The 19,707-nt window shown below is 35.4% G+C and overlaps 3 protein-coding genes and 1 long non-coding RNA gene across 6 annotated transcripts; 2 read left to right on the top strand and 2 right to left on the bottom strand.

The window, feature by feature from the left end:
• Positions 1–5,487: 5,487 nt before the first annotated feature.
• On the bottom strand, positions 5,488–5,862 carry LOC109178154. Its single transcript, XR_002053667.1, has 2 exons — positions 5,768–5,862; positions 5,488–5,695 (listed from the first exon to the last, which is right to left on the bottom strand). It is a non-coding gene; the product is annotated as an uncharacterized LOC109178154 (long non-coding RNA).
• Positions 5,606–6,483, top strand: LOC109178152. Of its 2 annotated transcripts, none has more exons than XM_019327718.1 (2): positions 5,606–5,698; positions 5,781–6,483. In XM_019327718.1, exon 2 carries the CDS (start codon positions 5,788–5,790, stop codon positions 6,268–6,270), a length of 483 nt encoding a protein of 160 aa, XP_019183263.1. In that variant the 5' UTR covers positions 5,606–5,698; positions 5,781–5,787; the 3' UTR covers positions 6,271–6,483. The 2 variants fall into 2 exon arrangements, with proteins under 2 accessions (XP_019183263.1, XP_019183262.1); XM_019327717.1 differs by having other exon boundaries at positions 5,612–5,699; positions 5,784–6,483.
• Positions 6,484–9,257: 2,774 nt separating this feature from the next.
• Positions 9,258–11,050, top strand: LOC109178151 (CASP-like protein 2D1). Its single transcript, XM_019327716.1, has 3 exons — positions 9,258–9,704; positions 9,807–9,918; positions 10,514–11,050. Exons 1-3 carry the CDS (start codon positions 9,538–9,540, stop codon positions 10,778–10,780), a joined length of 546 nt encoding a protein of 181 aa, XP_019183261.1. The 5' UTR covers positions 9,258–9,537; the 3' UTR covers positions 10,781–11,050.
• Positions 11,051–11,802: 752 nt separating this feature from the next.
• On the bottom strand, positions 11,803–16,297 carry LOC109178145 (bromodomain-containing protein DDB_G0270170). Of its 2 annotated transcripts, none has more exons than XM_019327707.1 (8): positions 15,774–16,297; positions 15,214–15,338; positions 15,090–15,135; positions 14,900–14,998; positions 14,427–14,495; positions 14,021–14,346; positions 13,795–13,948; positions 11,803–13,724 (listed from the first exon to the last, which is right to left on the bottom strand). In XM_019327707.1, exons 1-8 carry the CDS (start codon positions 16,194–16,196, stop codon positions 12,258–12,260), a joined length of 2,709 nt encoding a protein of 902 aa, XP_019183252.1. In that variant the 5' UTR covers positions 16,197–16,297; the 3' UTR covers positions 11,803–12,257. The 2 variants fall into 2 exon arrangements, with proteins under 2 accessions (XP_019183252.1, XP_019183253.1); XM_019327708.1 differs by having other exon boundaries at positions 13,795–13,940; positions 14,022–14,346; positions 15,774–16,296.
• Between the last annotated feature and the right edge of the window lie 3,410 nt (positions 16,298–19,707).

Here is a 19,707-nt window from a genome sequence, read left to right on the forward strand (position 1 = left end):
GGCATATAACACTGATATTCTTATTACTATAAAACTAACTCAAATTTAAGCCTGATTGCATTAATAAAGTTTGACTCTTATTCGGAGTAAAGTTTAACTAGCACATATGTTCAACTGCTATATATTAAAAGCATCCCCAACAATGACATTATAATGTATTGATTTTGTTTTTTTAGCGAGAGAGAAGATGTTGCAAAATGAGGTGTTTTGTAGCCTAGCATGTAAAAAAAAAAAATGGCAAGCTAGTGCTGTCTGGAGCATTAACAATGCCCAACAAGCATACGCACGATACATACCGTACCCATATAGTGGCTATAATTTTTTCTTGTTTTCTAACTAGTAATGAATCTATTAACTACTATACGTTTGTTATTGTCTTAAGCGGGCCTACCCCGAGACTTCATCGAAGAGCTCCAAATCTAGAATCAATAAAATTAAGACTCGAGATTTGATCACCTCTGATCTACTGCGTACTAGGGGAACCAAGGACGAAGCCAAAGGGGGCAGCTGTCCTCCCTCACCCCACACTCCACACCCCACTCTATATATAATTTTTGCATGTATATATAATACACATTTTAATTTTGAATCTTTTGACATCAACATATTTTTTACAGTTTTTTGACTCCTTCTCATATGACTACGTTTTTAATACTTTTAATATTTAATACTCACACAAATATATATATATATATATATATATATATATAACATTCTTTTATATTAATAATAAGATGTGTAATTTATAATGTGTTTTCTATTCAAATTATTTTATCATATTAATTATGTTTCATATTTTGTTATGAATATTTTTATAAAGTTTCAATGTGTTTTATTTTTCGCTCATATCTAACAATATTTACAATTATATTTCTTATATAAATTTTTTTTTAAATTATCTCTTTTATTTTAATATTTCGTCTTTAGACCAAATTTTCTGAATTCGTCTCTACTTGTTCGTCCCCTCAACAGAAATATTCTGTTCCTGGGTAACGTACGGTGGGTGCACCTAGTGGGGATAAAAAAGCACGTTTTTGACAAGTGTGTTTGACTGCGAAGTACCAGCCGTTGGATGAGGGACAGCGGGGGCAACAGTCAAAGGAATATCGGCTTTTGTACCGTACAAATGGATCTACCACCCTTTATTGTACTGTTAAAAACTGCCAAAGATACTATGATAAGATTCCCTACTAACGCTCGTTTTCAACGAAGACAAGTGAGAGTTGAATTCCTCGATGATCTTCAATTTGAAGTAACTTAACGACAGGCAGGCCAGCTGCAAAATCTACCTCTGTCCACTACTGTCGCCATCATTCTTCTGATTTGTCTGAAAACGTACGAGGCAGATTCATTGCATGCTGGCTGTATGTATTTTCTATATATTTTGCATACTAACTTGAAAATTGAAAAACACTTCATTGCAGCTCGTTCTAATTCTGATTTTTTAATTTGGCTTAATACTATTTCTGATTGTATTGAACATTTGTTTTAATGGTGAAAGTTCTTTAGTTTTCAAAAAAAAAAAAATTCATTTTACAAATACTTGTGCCTGTTCAATAGTGTTTTTAAGACAATTGTCTCTAGATGCTAACAACTTGATACCATACCATACCATATCATATTATAATATAGTGTGATGACTTAATTGGTAACTCCAATTGAGTTAATAACACAGTTGATTTAATAATTATAAAGTAATTCAACTTATTGTAAAAATTATTTACTGATATACGGGACTTTACTAGTTATTGTAGGCATCCCAATAAATCAAATAAAAGAAAAATACTTTATTGACTCATTGTGGTCATTTATCACAAAGTGAAGGGAAAAAGAGATAATATGTATGGAAAGGAAAGATAATTCATTGTAGTCTAATTGATATAAAAAAGTAATATTATACATATATCTTTTTTTAAGGAACTCAGAAAAATACTATTAATATACAATCAAAGCATCAACAATAAGGGGTACCTCAGTCCACGCACTGCTCAGAACTGTAACCTGATGCTCTAACGACAATAGCATGAGCCACCGAATTAGCGGAGCGTCTAACCTAAGCGATCTTAACAGATTCAAATTATTCATAAGGGAAACACAATCTCTAACAATAACATCTCTATACGTTAAACCAAAATGCTTTGTTGTAATAGCCTACTCTAAAGTCAAGCAATTAGTTTTCACAAGACCTCGAGTCAACCTCAAACTATAAATCTAAGATAAAACATCTTTGCAAGCGAGAGTTTCCGCAAGTCCCGGGTCCAACTCGCATTGAAGATATCCATTCTTTGCCGCCACAATTCTGTTGTTAAGTGGGAGGTTATGGGTTCAATATCCTTGGCAGCACCTCCTTTGTTTATTTTGTTCCATCTTTCCTTCTTTTATTAGCTCAATAGATTCTCATTATTCTTGTTGGACTAACACCACATTAATAAAAATAAACACCCTACTTAGGTCAAGACTTTTCCAATAAAATGGGTCTCCTAAGGTCCCATGTCACAATCAAATCTTAACATCTAAATCGACCAACGCATACAATATCATCTTACAATTTTCAATAGATGTTGTCACCTTGTTTATCACGTGATTACATTTTGTAAATTTACTAGTGTGTAGAGCATGCAGCCATGCATGCACTGATGCACAAATAATTAAAGTTCATAATTGTTAATTAGTATTATATATTATTGTCTTAGAAAATGATTTGCGGCCAAACCCAAGCAAGATTCATACCTAGCTAACAAGCTTTGTGTCATGGAAAAGAGATGGGGCAAAGACCCTTCCCTCCCTATTCACCAATCAAAATGGAACACATTAGGTGATGAGTTTTTCTTATCTGATGAGTCATATAGTTTAACCTTTATTGAGTTTGTATACATGTGTTTCTAGAAAAGTTAAAAGATTAGATGATTATTAGTCAAATTAAAGTAAGAGGGGAGGGAGAAGATTTGTATGCAGAAGGAAGTTCGTAGTGCATGCTATTCGAAATATACTTTAGGTGAAACTAAGCTTGTATCTTCAGGCTCTGCAGAGCTTATAATTTATTTTAAGCTACTAATAAGTTATAAGTTTTGTTTGGTAATGTTCTCAAAATAAGTTCATAGCTTAAAATAAAATTAAAATTTATTTTGGAACGCTACCTAAAGTAGCGTTTCAAAATAAGTTAAAAGTTTCTTAACTTTATTTTCATCTTTGTCATTTATAGTTTTTCAGCTTTCGGCTACCTTTTCAGTTAGGTTTTCCAAATATAGCCTCAATTGACAAATGATCAAAAAAAAAATAAATTGATGTAGATTACCCATAATTACTCAACTCAAATTGAAAAGATTAAATTTGTACAGGGATCGAATTTAGAATCTTGAAACCTATGGAAGTAAGAATGGGGAGAGAATCGGGTAAGGAAATTCTACCGGTTGTATTGCGGTAAATGTTCATTGAAAATTTGTGTATAGCGCATGAGGTGGTATTAACTATTAAACATAAAAGACAAACAAATGTACAGCTGCATCGCACTTAAGCACCACTAACAGAGGTGCAGATAAGGTTTTTTAAAAGCCTAATTATACATTAAAAGATCTATTTGAGAAAATTTCTAGGAAACATCTATTGAAAGATGACATAAACATAAACAATTTGTTTCAATTCCCCTTGATTTAAATACTTTTTGTCAAATCTATCAAGTGTTTATAAGATGAATAGATGATGCGTACTACCAAAATATAAGACTTAAACTAAATTTATATTTATAAACTAGTTCTCGTAGTATGTACATGCATAGTTCGGACTTGAATTTGTATTATTTGGTATCAAAGCAACATCAGTGAATCGGGTGATTATCGGCAGTTTTAATTAAAAAATAGGAGTTTAATTCTTGTCACGAACATTAAGGGGTCGTTTGGTTCACGGAATGTCAGATTACCTTAGGGAATGTTAGATTGTTGGGAATGTTAGATTACTGGGAATGTTAGATTCCTGTGTTTGGTTAAAATTGGGGTATGTAATATAATCATGTTTGGTTTGAGGTTATCTTTTATACACACTATAATATCCTTAACATATTTTCATATATTTTAATAAATTTAAAAATTAAAATAAATAAATAAGATAACGGTATCATATATAATTACATGATTTTAAACTATTAACTAAAATCTTAAACTTGAGAAACAAAATTATTTTATATGCTAACATAACATAATAAAAATAAAAAAAATATATAATTACAAAAATAATTAATTATATATATAAAATAAACTAACATAACCAAGGTTATCTTACATTACCTGAGATTTTGAAGGGAATCACATTCCCTTCAAAATCCTATGTGGAGGGAATGTGACATTCCTTGGGAATGTTAGATTCCCTAAAATAATATGAACCAAACACCGGAATGTGAGCTTTGGAATGTCACATTCCCTTAGTTATGTTATATAACCTGAACCAAACGCCCCCTAAAGATTTTGATTTTGTATTGGATTTCATATGCATACATAATGAAAAACTTTTGCAATATAATTTAAGTGCATTTTAAGTGAAACTCATCATATAACCTTAGTCAGTAAAAAATACAAAGAGATAAATTAATTACCTATGTTACCATAATTGACGAGCTAAAACTCGTACACATTACTTATGTGAATTACTTCTATCCCTAGTCCCTACCGACACTTTTCGAGCCCACAACTTACCTTTGTTTTTATATCAATACATTACATTCATATATACTTTAACCTTACTCAATTATGCTTCATGTTCATTGAATATTAATCAATCATATTCATCTCTACTGCCCCTACATACACCACATGCCCCACTTTTAATTATTTCTCACAAGTCATTTTTCTAATTGTCATTTCACCAACTAGACACGCCACCCAAATAGGTTAGTTTGTGCTTCAAATTTGTTTAAACAACAATACTATATATAATATTGATTTCAAAACTAATATTCAACAAATCACCCTAAAACATTGCTACAACAATAATGTAATAATTCAAATTTTACTAGGAATTTGTGGGTCACTAGAGAATTTTGACCGACTAGAGATGATGAATACCTCTTATACACGGAGTGCACGGTCAACTCAACAAAATGTGAGAACTTAGAGACTGACCATGCAACTTGCGAGTTGCAATTTACCTCCTCCCAAGACTATTGGACAAGAATTTTGAAAATCTAAATGTAGTCTAGTGACTCTTTCAAATAGGATGTCATGGGTTCGATCCTCTGTGGAGACCGTATTGACTCTTTATAACAGATATTACATTATAATAGAGTCAATAGTACTCAAAAACAAATTATTACACTGAAAAACTTAATGTATCAAAAATAATAAAATAAAAAGTTTACTAATAGCCTATATACGTAGACTCGTAGAGGCCTGGCTATAATTTATTTAGGAGAAGTGTAGGTGACTAGGTACATATATACAAAAGTGTGATTTTTCTTTTCTTCTGTCTCTGTTGATTGCTCATTGTTCCACTTTTTTCTCTCTGCGCCTCCATAAGATCAGATCAGATAAGATAATCCCAGGCCACCATCAACAAATTAAACTCTCTGCAAAAGGTTAAAGATAATCACAAACAGAGTTGAACATTAAAAGCTGAACATCTTTGGAGTATCTTCTGACCGATCTGCAGTAGAGAGTTATCTGTATCAGGGTTTTTGATATTTCCTAGGAAGAAGAAGAAGAAGATTCTGGTCAGTCTTGGTCGAGTTTTAAGTCTTTTTTGGTTGTAAATTGATCTGAATTGAATCTGATACGTAGACATGATTTGTGCAGGCCGGAGATGTCGTTCAGGAAAGGTGGCAGTGGGTGGACGTCGTTCAGGAAAGAAGAGCTTCAAGAAGAAGAAATCTGGGGGGTTTTCGGCGGCGGAGAAGCTGACGATGAGTCATCGCCGTCGTCCACGACCCGGCGGCGCATATCCACGGCCGCCAAAATGATCCCAAGGTCCAACAACAGAGAACCCAAAATGGCCCATCAACAACACTCATCAGCGCCTGTCAACATACCTGACTGGTCAAAAATCTACGGCGCCGCCGCCGCCGCCGGCGATGGTTTTTTGAGGAGTAGCTGGGAAAGTGACGGGGACGAAGACGATGTAAATGGCGGAGAAATGATGCCGCCGCACGAATGGCTTGCGAGGAAGTATGCGAGGAGTCAGATATCCTCTTTCTCGGTGTGTGAAGGCGTTGGAAGGACACTGAAAGGAAGGGACATAAGCCGAGTTAGAAATGCCGTGCTGACCCGAACCGGTTTTCTTGAATAATTGTCAGTCTGTCACGAACATGATTAGTCGTATCAAAACATCGGATCGCATCAAAACATCATGCATTACCCTTCCATGATGTTTTGAATATAATAGTAGTGTTGAAGTGAAATGTGGTGTTTGTTTAATGCAAATCCCATGTATGTAGTGTTGTTGCTCCTTTAATTTTCATCATCAAAAGCTCTCAAGTTTGTCTTTTGGATATGATAATTTTCTTATATTAGCTTGTAGGGTTGGTAGTAGTATGGGGTGATAAAATATCCCTTAATTAGCTTCTTGAATGTACATAAACTGTTGTCTTGTAAATCTTGGAATGCCATCCATTGTATTTTTTTAATTTTAAAGTAATTTTTCATTTCAAAAATAAATCAAAAACCAAGGACCAACAATACTCACGAATTTTTTAAAAAAGTACTCCATAATTATAAAAATGAAAAAGTGATACAAATTTTACAGTCTTTAAAACCCGTTAAAAAAGTATGTATTAATATATATATTACATTGTAATAAATCAGAGTCAGTAGTACTAAAAAAAATTCTTAATTTATATATATATATATATATATGGTAGTTGAAAGGGGCATATCAAGGCCTGATGCAGCAGTGATAATTAATAATGAAAAGCCGGAAGTTTATGACCAGATTTTGGAGAGAAAGACAGGGCCATATATACAGAGAGAGAGATGTTTTGTAGAGGAATCACAGAATAAAACAATGTGAGAGCTGAAAATGATGTACCACCAACTTCTTCAACTTTGCTATGCCGCAAAACAAGTATTACATATACTTTTTGTTTTATTCCAAGAATGCTACAACTTGTTTCTTAGTATCTAGGGCCAATCGTGTCTGGATTCTAATATAAAATTAGTTCATTGGTATTACATATATAAAGTTGGTTAAATTTGAAATAGGTAAAAAACAACTGAACGATTTTCATACCAACCAATGCTCTCCTAGCAGAATTGTTGTACATGGTCTTCTTAATGTAATTTACCTCTTTTACTTAATTTGTCAATTATAATTATAGATTTTATAGTTACTCCAAAAAATAATAATAATAATTATAATAATATATTCGTTTCATTATTTTTATTGATTTGCTTTCACTGTCATGATGACAGCTGAACCCCTATTTCGTATATATAATTTTCATCCACAGTACAAAGCTATTGCCATCATGCTTGTATGCCCACTAGGCTTGATCACTTGCAATTAATTTTTTTAAAAGTGCATTTATCCTACTTTTAAAAATAAAGTTTATTAAATAATTCATGAGATGACGGTACAAGAATATACGACTATACAAAAATATCAAAAATTTTATTTAGAAATAGTATTTAAGAAAAGTCTACCGTACCGATCGATATCGGTACCGATAATATCATGTACAATACGTGTATACTATTTTTTGTTATATTGATACTATGAACACCAATATAGTACTATTAATTGATACAATTATGTATACCATATAAGATTGTATAGCACTACTATTTGATACAATTAAATATACTATATAAGATTGTATTTGGTATTATTATTGATATGCGAAACTCAACTTTGTTTTCTCTTGATTGACTTCCACATCCAATGGCCAGCTCCACATGATTAATTTTCTCGTTGATGGGGCAGTTGGGCCCATTTGCTTTCTTAAATTGGGCTTTAACCATTCATGTGGGCCTTTCGACTTAACCAAGCAGTTTTCTACTTAGTCTTTGGGCTGCTTGCTATATCATTGTAATATTGGGCCTGATGTATGGATCGGGTCTGGATCAATTGGTAATTTGGTATGGCAAAATTATTGTGTGAAAGATTCACACAGTACTATGTAAATCATAACAAAAAGTACATTATTCGTGTATTGAATATACATTATATAAAATATAATGTATATTTTTAATATACTAAAATTACATTATTTGTGTACTAAATGTACATTATTTGATAGTATGGTCCATACAATAATGATTGAATTGTTATACTATAGACTAAGGTCCACCTTGCAATGTGGACGTGGATCCTGATCTAAAAATTATGTGTATGTGCTTCCCTAAATGTAACTTATTATGTGTCTTTAATTTATTTACAAGCACATAACATATTAACTGCAAACACATTATTTGAATGTCATTTTGAATCGGGTTCATAATGCACAGTGGACTCCGGTCATTTCATAATATTGTGCTCTTGCAACACTCAATATTAGATATCATAAAAATTTTAATTGTCAAAAAAAAAAAAAAAACACATTTAGGAGATAAAGTCAGTTGTTTGTAGAATTCAAGAAGAGCATTTAGCAAATTAAAAAGCATGATTAGAAACATTAAACTTGTGTGTGATTGGAGGGTTAGTGAAACTTGTAAGTTGTAACGAGTGCCCAAAGCAAATTAAAACAGCTAATGCATTCAATTCTTCTGACTTAGCTTCTACAAAAAGTAGAAGTAAATGATTTTCCTAACTCTAAACATCTTTTTCTCCCCCGCAATTTGTGTTGGTAACCCTTTAAAATAATTACAAAAATTAGACTGTACTTTATAAACATAATATAAAATTAGAAAAAGAAATTGATATAAACAGCATGGAATCTGTAAGTGTCATTTCTTGGAGTAAATGATAAGGAAGGACGAATGCGGATAGATAGAGTAGTGGAGTAGGAAAGCTAATTTCTTTTCTTTAGGTGTGAATTAAAAATGGAAAAAGGTGTTCACATTCGCAGTTCAATTGATCACATTGTGAAGTTTGGGAACAATGATCCGGATCAAATTTTACGACAGTGCGGGATCAACCTCTTAAAAATGATAGGTGTAACAAAGGTCTAGTCTCTGAATTTAACCAAGTTATCATGATTTACATCCTCCCAAATATTCTTTCGGACCATTGGGTTGAACTTTTTGTGGCAAAAATGAAAATGGGAAAAGGAAAGGTTTTGGAGGGGAGTGGATTTCAATGTTTTTGCTGGTATGGGTAGACGAAAATGATAACATCATTATATATTGGACCAACCACCTTCATCACTCTCCCTTCTCCTCCTCTCACCAACTGATTTCACATGATTCCTCTTCTGAAAAAGGGTGTTCCACTCCTTCTCTTTCTTCCCACTAATGCAAATTCAATGAGAAACCTGGCAGGCTCCCAGTAGGGCATTTGGAAGAGTGTACAGAAAGGGCATTAGTATATATAGAGATCAGAGGTTTGTTCTCTTCTTCCCCACCCACCCAGCCCAGGAGGTTCTGCAATATTCTTGTAAGTGATTGGGGATTTGGAGATATGGGGTTTCTGAGAGATGGAGGTTGCAACCTCAAAATCTTGGATTTTTGTTTGAGGTTTTTTGTCATTCCTGTCACTGTTGCATCCATATGGCTGACTATCAGTAACCAGCAGAGTAATAGCGACTATGGAGTGCTGCTCAGTTTCACTGACTTCAAGGGTCTCCAGTAAGCTCATAAATCTCTCATCTCTCTCTCTCTCTCTCTCTCTCTCTCTCTTTCTGGTTGTTTGTTTGTGAATTGTGATGGGATTTCTCTCTCTTGTGAAAGGTATACGGTTGCTGTTAGTGCTGCATCTTGTGGATATGCCCTTTTTACTGCTGTGGCCTTGTGGGTCACAAGTCTGGTGTCTAAACCATGGTTCTTCTTTGTTTCTGACCAGGTTTTTTCCTGTCTTTTATTCTTGTCGGATTCTGTTGATTGGCCATCTCTTGCTTGCTTTTTCTCATTATCTACTCAAATTACTCTTTATGCTACAATATCATCCACCATAGTGCTTCCAAAGTTTCAATGGTGTGACATAGATAGGACATTGGGGGTGGGTGGGTGGGGAAAGTTTGGTTGATCAAGTAAACTTTTTGAGCAAATCCCACATTTTCTCTTAGTTTCTTTTTCATATTAAGCCAACGATCTTGTGGTCTAATGGGAGGTTATGAGTTTGAGCCCTAGTGGAGGCCGTATTGACTCAAGTAACTATAAACAGATACTACATTGTAACAGTGTCAGTAGAACTCAAAAAAACAAATCTAGTCTCATACATGGGTTATACTTGAACCAACACCTTTTGGTCACATTCTTTTAATTTTCTTGCATACTACTTAAGTATTTGATAAGACTAATAGATCCGACATTTTGTCGACTCTGTTTAGGGCATGGGTTTGAACTTTTGACCTTATACTTAAGGATTGAGACCCTTCCTACTTGAACAATTTGTCTCTTAGTTGAAAGTGGTTTCTTTGTATGGTTAATATACACAGGTTATAGCATACTTGCTGGTAACATCAATGAGTGCATTAGCAGAGATTCTTTATTTGGTCTATCATGGTGATCAAGGGGTGACATGGAGTGAAGCCTGCACTTCTTATGGGAAGTTCTGTGACAGATTGAAGCTGGTTTTTGTTCTCCTTGCTATTGCCCTCTGTTGCTTCATTGTGTTAGCTGCAATCTCAGCATTCAGAGTCTTCAGCAGATATGATTTCCCCTCTGATCCCTCCAAAGAACTCGAGGAAGAACCGAAATGCTAAACTTTTCGATTAATTCAGTCAAGTCTCGGTCAGATTTTTTCGATTCGTCACATGTCTGCTTCAACTTGATAGCTCTTATATCAGGTTTTGTATGTACAGAGATTTAATCTGTTGTGTCAGTGCTAGCTTAGATCATGGGCTATACAACTAAAAATAGCAAAAATTGTTAATCCAGTCAAATTGATTCAACAGGGGCAGCCTATAAGCCTTTCTTGATTTAAGGCCAGTCAATTATGGATAATCTAGATTGGTTTACTTCTCCTTCGCCAATTAGAATTACAAAGTGAGATTTTATCCTGTACTGTGAATTTTCCTCCTCGCTCAAATGAAAGGCAAAAATTGATCTTGAACGAAATATAAACCAAAAATATATTACAAAAATGCCTCTATTTGTTTTTGACCGTCGCGAATTAAACGCGGGATGTAAGAATATTTGGTATTATATAAAGGATGACAAGAACAAAATGTAACTATAAAGCCTCAGAGCCAAGACGAAAGTATCTTCCCTTCTCCATGGCCTGCTTCGATTTCTGGACCCGTTCCAGACCGGGACCGGCTAGATCAAACCGAATTATCTGCGACGGCGACGCTTGTGTTCGCCGTAATTCAATCACGGAGAAGCAAAGGTTTCGCCGTAATTCAATCACGGAGAAGCAAAGGCCAAAGCGAAAGCTTCCAATTTCATTTTGTCTGGCAATTCCAATGGCGAGGAGACTCAAAAACAGAGGCAAAAATTGAGAAATTCAAGGTAATTAGGTTTATTTGCGTATAGTTAAAAGATGTGTAGATATTAGGCTCCCGGTGCATTATATGCAGTCGGTTTCAGAATTAGCATAGGGCCAAAAGTCTCATGATTAAGTGTCATAAACTTGTGATCAATAACAGATTAACAGGTCACAAATTTGATGAAAAAGATGTATATTTATTACTCTCGGGTTGCAACCTATGTCAGGATTCGTAGATCTGTAATATAATTTCCTTTCAATTTTGGGGGAAAAAATCAAATGGTGAGAATACACAAGTACGAGAAAGGAAATGTGATTGCATGGGGCATGAAAAAAGCGAATCTGAAAGCAATCTTCCTTTGATCAATGTACAAGAATGCTAATTCCATTTGTGGGTGACCAGATAATGACCTACAGTCCTACACAGCTACAATATTATTACAACATTTCTCCCTGAAACTTGGTTATCCTACTAGATTTCGAGAAGGGCAGCGTTATCTTGTGATTGGGGTGCAATCCTTTTTAGAAGAGGTGGCCTGTTGACTAATACCGAAATGTTTTTTTCCGATAAGCTTGGGCATACCTTTACACAATATGGTGTGTCGTGAAAGAACAGCAAACAGGAGAAATGGAATGCCCGGCATGGATTAAGTACAAACTGCTGTTGATTCATGGAAAAGATGGAGCTTCAGATCACTTCAAATGGCCAAACTGTAGAATTGGCATCATCACAGTAATCCCATCTTCAAAACTCACAGTTGCAAGGCAAGGTCTGGCTGCTGAGAATCGACCAAAACACCCGAAGATGGTCTGCCGGGAGACCCAGAAGACTGAAAACTAATGTTCAAGTCAGGAGGAAGTGATTCCTGTTTTGGTCTTGGCTGAGCAGGTGTATTGAGATTCTGCCGAGGAGAAGGCACCTGGAATCTAGACAAGTCGGCAGCTACTAATTGTGGGAAAACCATTGGTCGGTTTGGTATCTGAGCTTCGATTCCTGCTCTAGACATATGGGGGGGCACAAAGGCGTTGAAGGGAAAACTGCCCTTACCAGGCTGGAAATGCATCCCAGATGCAGGAAATTCTCCGCGATATTGTAAATTCTGTGGTTGGTGATCACGGGAGGGATTATATAAGGATTCAGCAGATATTTGACTGTTGTTGGTGCCTGTGTTGTCACTAGCCTGTTTAAAACCTCCTGCCCCTATCGACATCCATGCACGAGCAGCAGCTGCAGCAGCATTGTTCGAATCATCTCCTCTTCGCGTAGGAGTAGCAGGGGAAACTGGAGATGAATCAACTCTGGATTGCTGTGAAGACTTATGTTGTTGGTTTTGAGACTTCTCAGATGGCATCCTCATCATGTGGACAGGATTACCAAGGCCCTGCTCTTGTCCACGAGGAAATAAAGTTGCAGCCTTGTTCCCACTATTAGCAAAACCACCAGCAGAAACACCAGCAGCCCCATTACCATTACTCAAACCCATTGCGTTAGGCAGTCCCCCGGCAGAAAAACCATTGATATTCAGTTGTTCAGAACACACAGAAGACAACGGATTTCTGTTATTTGGAGCCATCTTGACTGACCTTGGACTAGGAACTACAATGTTACTTGTTACCTTACTTTGTTCAGCACTGCTTCGGTTGGTAGCTAGTGGTTGAGCATTTAATTCATCATGCTTCAAAAGCTTCTTCTCAGATTCAATGAAATTTTGGGAGTGAAAATTTTGAGCATGGTATTTGGGACTAGCAGAATTAAGAGGTTTGTTTCCAGAAGCACAAAGGAAAAATGGTTTGCTTTCAATGTTAGCATCACCATTATGCTGCTCCTTAGCAGTATTTGAGATATTGGTATTATTTGCTGTAGGTTTTGATCCAGCTGAACCAACATAGTGCTGTTTCCCTTCAATGGTGGGCCTTGTGACAGGGTTATCCTTCACAGAAACCAGATTCTTCTTGGGTTCCATCTTATCCTCCTTGTCAACATCAATTTTCTGCCTAAATTTGGCCAGAAAAGAGGGTTCCTTCAGAGTATAGTTCTTGAGCATCAACACTGGGGTTGGAAGTGGTTCATATTCCCCGATCCATCCGCGACCAAATTTGAACGCAGGAGGCAGTGCTTGCTCAATCCTCCTCGACGCAAATTCCCAGGCAATTGGCCCAAGTGTAGCAGCAAAACGAGCCAGGCTCCTAGCATATGAATGATCAGCATAGAGCCCCACCTAGTCAAGAAAAAAGACAATAAGCATAACGTTGTGCATTCAACAGTCAACAATTATTGAGTCTACTTACAGGAATCAGATCCTTTCTTTCTCCCTCAAAAGTTGAAAACACAGATTCTGAACTTGAGGCAGATTGAGATGATACGTTAAAAGTTCCACGGCGATTCTCATCTTGTAGAGCTGCTTTTCTTCCAAATCTACAAATAGGGCCCTTCCCTATTGCATTAAACAGAGAGAATAAATCAGAACCACAGGGAAATAGAATCTGCCAAAGCAACTTGGGTGTTTACATACTACCTGAATGCAATTCTTCCTTGTCCAAGTTGTCAGTCAAGAAAGAATTTCCCTCGATAGGCCAATCAATGCTGCCGGGTCTACCAGAGGTGCCTGGACAGGCATTTGAACCACTCTGTATACCTCCAGCATTTGCAAGGGTTGCACCAGATGAGAAATCAGACCCAACAGGTTCCTGCACCGTCCGGCCTATATGCTTCTTTATAAGCTTTTTCACAACAGCACTGGATTTTGGCTTCTGGTCTGACTTGACGTCCTTTTCTGTATGTTCAGCACTGGATCGTAATTTCTGAAATTTCTTGGTAGCTAATTCTTGAATTGAACGAGCCTATTCAAAACAATTGCATAATAATGAGCTGAAAAGATTTAAAAAGAACATGGAAAAATTAAGGGGAAATTAATGCTTACCTGTTTATAGTATATTGTATCAGGTGCATTGTATTGCATCGCATTCGAGCAAATCAAAAGGACATCACTCTGAAACAATAGAAAATATTCAGAATATAATGCAAATTAAAATGCATTTGTAGCAGAAAATAGACCTCAAGTATCATATCAATACTTACAATTCACTCTCAGTTCAATGCTTCATTCAAAAATATAGGCCATACAAAGATTGAATTCTACTACCGGTTTCTTCCACTCATTATATGCATAGACTAATCTCCAAAATATTCAAAAGGGAGGAGAAACCACAAATGCAGAATCTTTAGTTAAGCACAAAAAGCACATTCAAGCGATAGACGAGCAAAAATTTCAGACTTTCAGTAATGAAGTGAACTTAACAAAAACCAATTTAGCAACCCCAAATTGTTCTTCTTCACTCCGGAGAGCAGAAAACAAAAATATTTACCAAAACAGGTTGACAATGGGACATTTACCTCGAACAGTTCCAACCTTGCATACGATCCATTTCTCAGTTTGTTCCTCACAGTTGCAAAGTCCATTGGATGTTTAATCACATCATGGTAATCAGGAAGCTGCAGCAAGACAACCAACCCAGCAATATTATAAACTAAACCTAAGTACTAATCTAAAAAGTAAAGTAAACCTCAGCATCCTCGTACTTACCTCTTCAGGATCAACCGGTTCCGCATACACACCATAAATATCTTTCCTGCAATAAAATAACGAAATAAATTGCACATTATAACAGCCCTCAATGACCAAACCAAAAAAGATTCCCAACACCTACTTCTGAAGCTTGTCGAGAATCAATTCTAGCGTCTTCTTATCCGGCAACGGAACCCCAGCCGGCCGCTCCGACGGCGTCCCTGGAGAAGATTCAACGCCTCTGGACTCTGCTTTTCTTTCTCGTACCTGTAGAAAGTTCCACGAAACATTAACCTCAAAGACACCTAAATAAATGCATGTATCACCAACTGCGGCACAAGATAGACAGAGACAGATAGGCAGCGGGTATGTATGTGTGTGTGTGTGTGTATCCTTTATTATACGGAGCCCTGTGGTGAGCCTGTAGAGAGATAGAGAGAAGTGGGTAGCGTGAATAGATTCTGTGGGGATTTCTTTTTGACAGTTGACCCTGACAGTTATATATATATCTATAAATCCCGACATAGATTTACATATGGACAGTGCTATATAGAAGTTTGGACCAATTAGAAAATCTCAGTGAATTGAGCTGAGCTGAGCTGGACTCCCACTCTCTCAATCGCTTAGGGGAATGCTTTCCTCTACTATATGCAGCTATCAAAGTTTGGGTTTTTTTCAGCTCGGATTCCAGAGGGTTAGTACCTCGTCGTCATTTTCGTTATCATCGTCATTTTCTTCGTATTCCTCGTCATCGCCGTGGATTTTCCTTTTCTTCGACGGTTTCCCGTCGTCATCGTAGTCGGAGGAGGAAGCTGACGCAGCGGGAGCGTGAGACACGCGCCGAGTTCGACTCGGAGTCAACTCGTCCTCGCCATCGTTATCCTTACCCTGGAGCTTGAGCAAGAGCTCGAGCTTCTTTTCCCTCCGGCTCTCGTCCTCGTCATCCTCCTCCAAAAAATACTCTTCGTCCAGGAAATCGTCGATGTCGAAAGTGTACCTGACATTTCGCCGCCGGCCGCTCCGCCGGACTTCCTTCTCCTCATCCTCGACGGCTGCGTTGCGCCGCGCTGCGAGATCTGCCTTCGACGGGCGTCCCTTCTTCTTCTTCCTCACGATCTGGCCCATCCTTTTGAGCTTCCTTCCTTCTTTCTCACCCTCTCTCTCTCTAGAACCCTCCCTCTCCCTGTCTCTCTCTAGATTCTCTCCCCCCCATTCTCTCTCCTCTTTTACTCGATTATTTCTCCAGGGTGCGTTTTGGCTTTTTTTTTTTCAGGTTCCGAACCTATGTCGGAACCTCAGGCTCGGGTGAGCTGTATCGAGGTTTCTTAACTCTTAACCCCAACAAAGAAAAAATTAAAGAATATTATTGTCACATATTTTGATTCTATAAAAAGTAAATAAATTGTTGATTTATTCTTAATTAATTAAAATATATAGCGACAAATATATATAATTTTATTGTTATCATAAAAAAAAAAAATATTATTCTACCACTGACCACTAGGTCACCAGTCACTAGCTCAAAGACGGCGTTAATAGGCTGCCCGCTGCCCGTTGCCCGCTGGATTTGCGTGTCCAAAGGTTAATCTGCCCGTGATATTTGTTTATTCCCATGTAGAAAATTGATGGTCAGGGGTAGAACAAGCCAAAAGTTGATAAATAAACTTGGCTTCAAGTTAGCCAACATCTTGGAATAATATCCAATGTCATGCTTTGAAAGTTTGATTCCCATTTGTGAATATTTGTTTACCATATTTTTTTTTATTTTTTACTTTTTTAAAACCAAAATCACTATTTGAATATATACTCTGGGAGGGTGTGAAAAAAGTCAACAAAAAAAACTCACAATTACTACTCAAATATGCATTTTTTAAAAGTTTGTCTTATAATTTCAGTCAGCAAAAGAGCACACTGAGAATTCACAACTGATTGATTCAAGCCGAAAAGGCCAATAGCCAATTCCATTAGAGAATCAAATATTCTTGTGAATTTAGTTGAGTTTAGAAGTGTATTACTATTTATAAAAGAAAAATGTAATTTTTAGATTTGATACATGTTGAATGAAAACTTATAATGAAAATATTATAAAAGTTATGTCACAATTTAAAAGTCGTTGTTATAGTTGTACATGTATATCTGATATAGTGCAATTAAGAGAGTTGTTGTTATAGTCGTAGATGTACATGTTATATATGGTGCAATTAAGAGAGTTGTTGTTATAGTTGTAGATGTACATGTTATATATGGTGCAATTAATAGAGTTATTGAATAATTGAGGTGGATAAGTCAACTCTCACTAACCTACCATGAGTAGCTAAAACTCTTATTTTGGAAGAATCATAACCATCTATTTGTAGTTTAAGAGAGGGGACAAGCTATTTCAACTTGGTTTACCAAACTGACGTGGCATGTGATGGTTAAGAAGGCTAAGAACAAATTCAATAGTTGTAGATTTTATGAATTTTTTACATACCATGTATAGGAGAGAAGCAAATGAGAAGAGAAAAATTGGAAACAATAAATTTTGACCACAAAAAAAACAAAAAAAAAAAAAACAAAAGGCATTACGCGCCCAACGACGCGTGCAAATCTACGCAAGTTTTCCTCTTTCCTTCCAAAATTGAACCCCACCAAAAAAATCATATTTGCAGGAAAAAAATCTAGCCAACCACCCCCCTAAAAACCAATTTATATTTTTTTTATTCCTTAAAACCCACTATTATGATTGCTATTGTGACAAATTATATTAGTTGAGCAACTATGATATCACTTTGCAAGTCTATATGCTGTGATTATTTCAACAACACACGTACGAGTCGGATGAGCACATTTAAACCCGTTTAAATACATTAATACAATAATAATAATAATGGGTACTCCAAATACAAGCCTAAAATTATTGAAAAAATAAATAAATAAATAAAAGGAATGACATGACACCAATTCTTAACTTTCACGCAGGAGCCGAAAGTCAGCAAAGTGAGATGCAGCTGCTTGTTTGCTACCTCAATTTTCCACTTTCTATAGGGAGGCCTAATGGCCTATATGGTAAAATGCTTAAAATAATAAAATGAAAATTTATCCATCAAGACATAGTTTAATTGGTCAACTAATAATTTATAATAAGTCTAAATTTTACTTTACTATCAATCATATAATACACAATTCAAATCATATCAATGACAATATATATATATATATATATATATATATATATATGGACGATTATTGACAGTACCCATAAGCTAATTGAGGTACATATGTGATTTTGAAGTATAAATAATGAATAAAATTATAATGATTTATATTAAAATTTGATAACATATACACAAAAAGGTGAGACATGAATGCCATAATATAAATAATCTAATATATATATATTGTATTAAAAAAATCGGACGAGCCTTTTTCTTAAAACACGTTTAAATGTAACTTAATTGTTTACTTTTCTTTGTATTCTTTTTTTTTTTTTTTTTTTTTTGTAAAGACAACCATGATTATCTAGAACGAACATGGTTGCCACCATCATTTCGTAGGAGATAGAGAGTGAATCGCAGGAGAGACAATAACAATAACAAGAATTTGTACGTGAATCGCGGCCTCGACAAGTTTTTTGTTCTTTTGGTTGATGATCTTGAAAATAAGAAACACTAAATCTACACGAAATTTGGGGCTAAGGATATCTCCACTGTGCGATTTTTCTTTCCGCCAAACTCCAATGACGACGTTAAGCCGATCATCACACGATGAGTTGTGAAGACTGAGGATTCGTCGGAGATGCTAGAGGTTGAGAAACGTGTAATACATTTGTCGAATAATCATAAAGCATCAAAGAATAAGAAATTGTGTTTCTTAGAAGATGGATATGAAGTGTGAGGATATTAAGAATACCATATTTTATATGTCATTGACGATAGTATTGATTATTGTTTTCTTGGTGATTAATAAAAATAGTTTAAAAAACAAAAACAAACAAACCAGAAGTATAAAAAAAAAAAAGTAAAAGTTAAAAAAAGATGTGTTAGGAAGCAATAACCAGCTAAATAGGTTGAAATATTATTTAATTGAATATTTTTACCAATTTATAATTTATTTATTTTTACTTAGAGAATTCATTTACAATTTGTTGAGATGCAATATTAACTCTTTGTACTTTAGTAGGTTGATAAAATAGTTATAAATGAATATTATATTATAATAGAGTCACTAGCATTCATTAAAAAAAAAACTTTTAAAGGCCAATTTAATTTTTTAAAATTGTAGTGGTTTGAAAGAATAAATAATTGAAATTCGAAAACAAGCTGGTAATTAGTAAATGCTGATGAGCCTGCCCAAAGTAGACTTCGGACAAAAGTGGGCTCCACTTAAATTGGAATGGCATTGGGTCTACTGCTTGTAGCTTTTGGGTTGTGGGGCCCATATCTGCCTCCGGACCCGTTCGGATTCACACCATCATTATTACGAAGTATTATATATATATATATATATATATATATATATATATATATATATATATATATATACTTTTTATGGTGTATAAATTATAATGATTAATTTTAGTGAGGGTGTTGATAAGAAATATATCTGGAGTATACCTCTTTCGGCATATTGTATACTTGTTAGGTATTTGGCCGGA

This window comes from Ipomoea nil, unplaced genomic scaffold (genome assembly GCF_001879475.1).
Source record: "Ipomoea nil cultivar Tokyo-kokei standard unplaced genomic scaffold, Asagao_1.1 scaffold0813, whole genome shotgun sequence".
Classification (NCBI taxonomy): Eukaryota; Viridiplantae; Streptophyta; class Magnoliopsida; order Solanales; family Convolvulaceae; genus Ipomoea; species Ipomoea nil.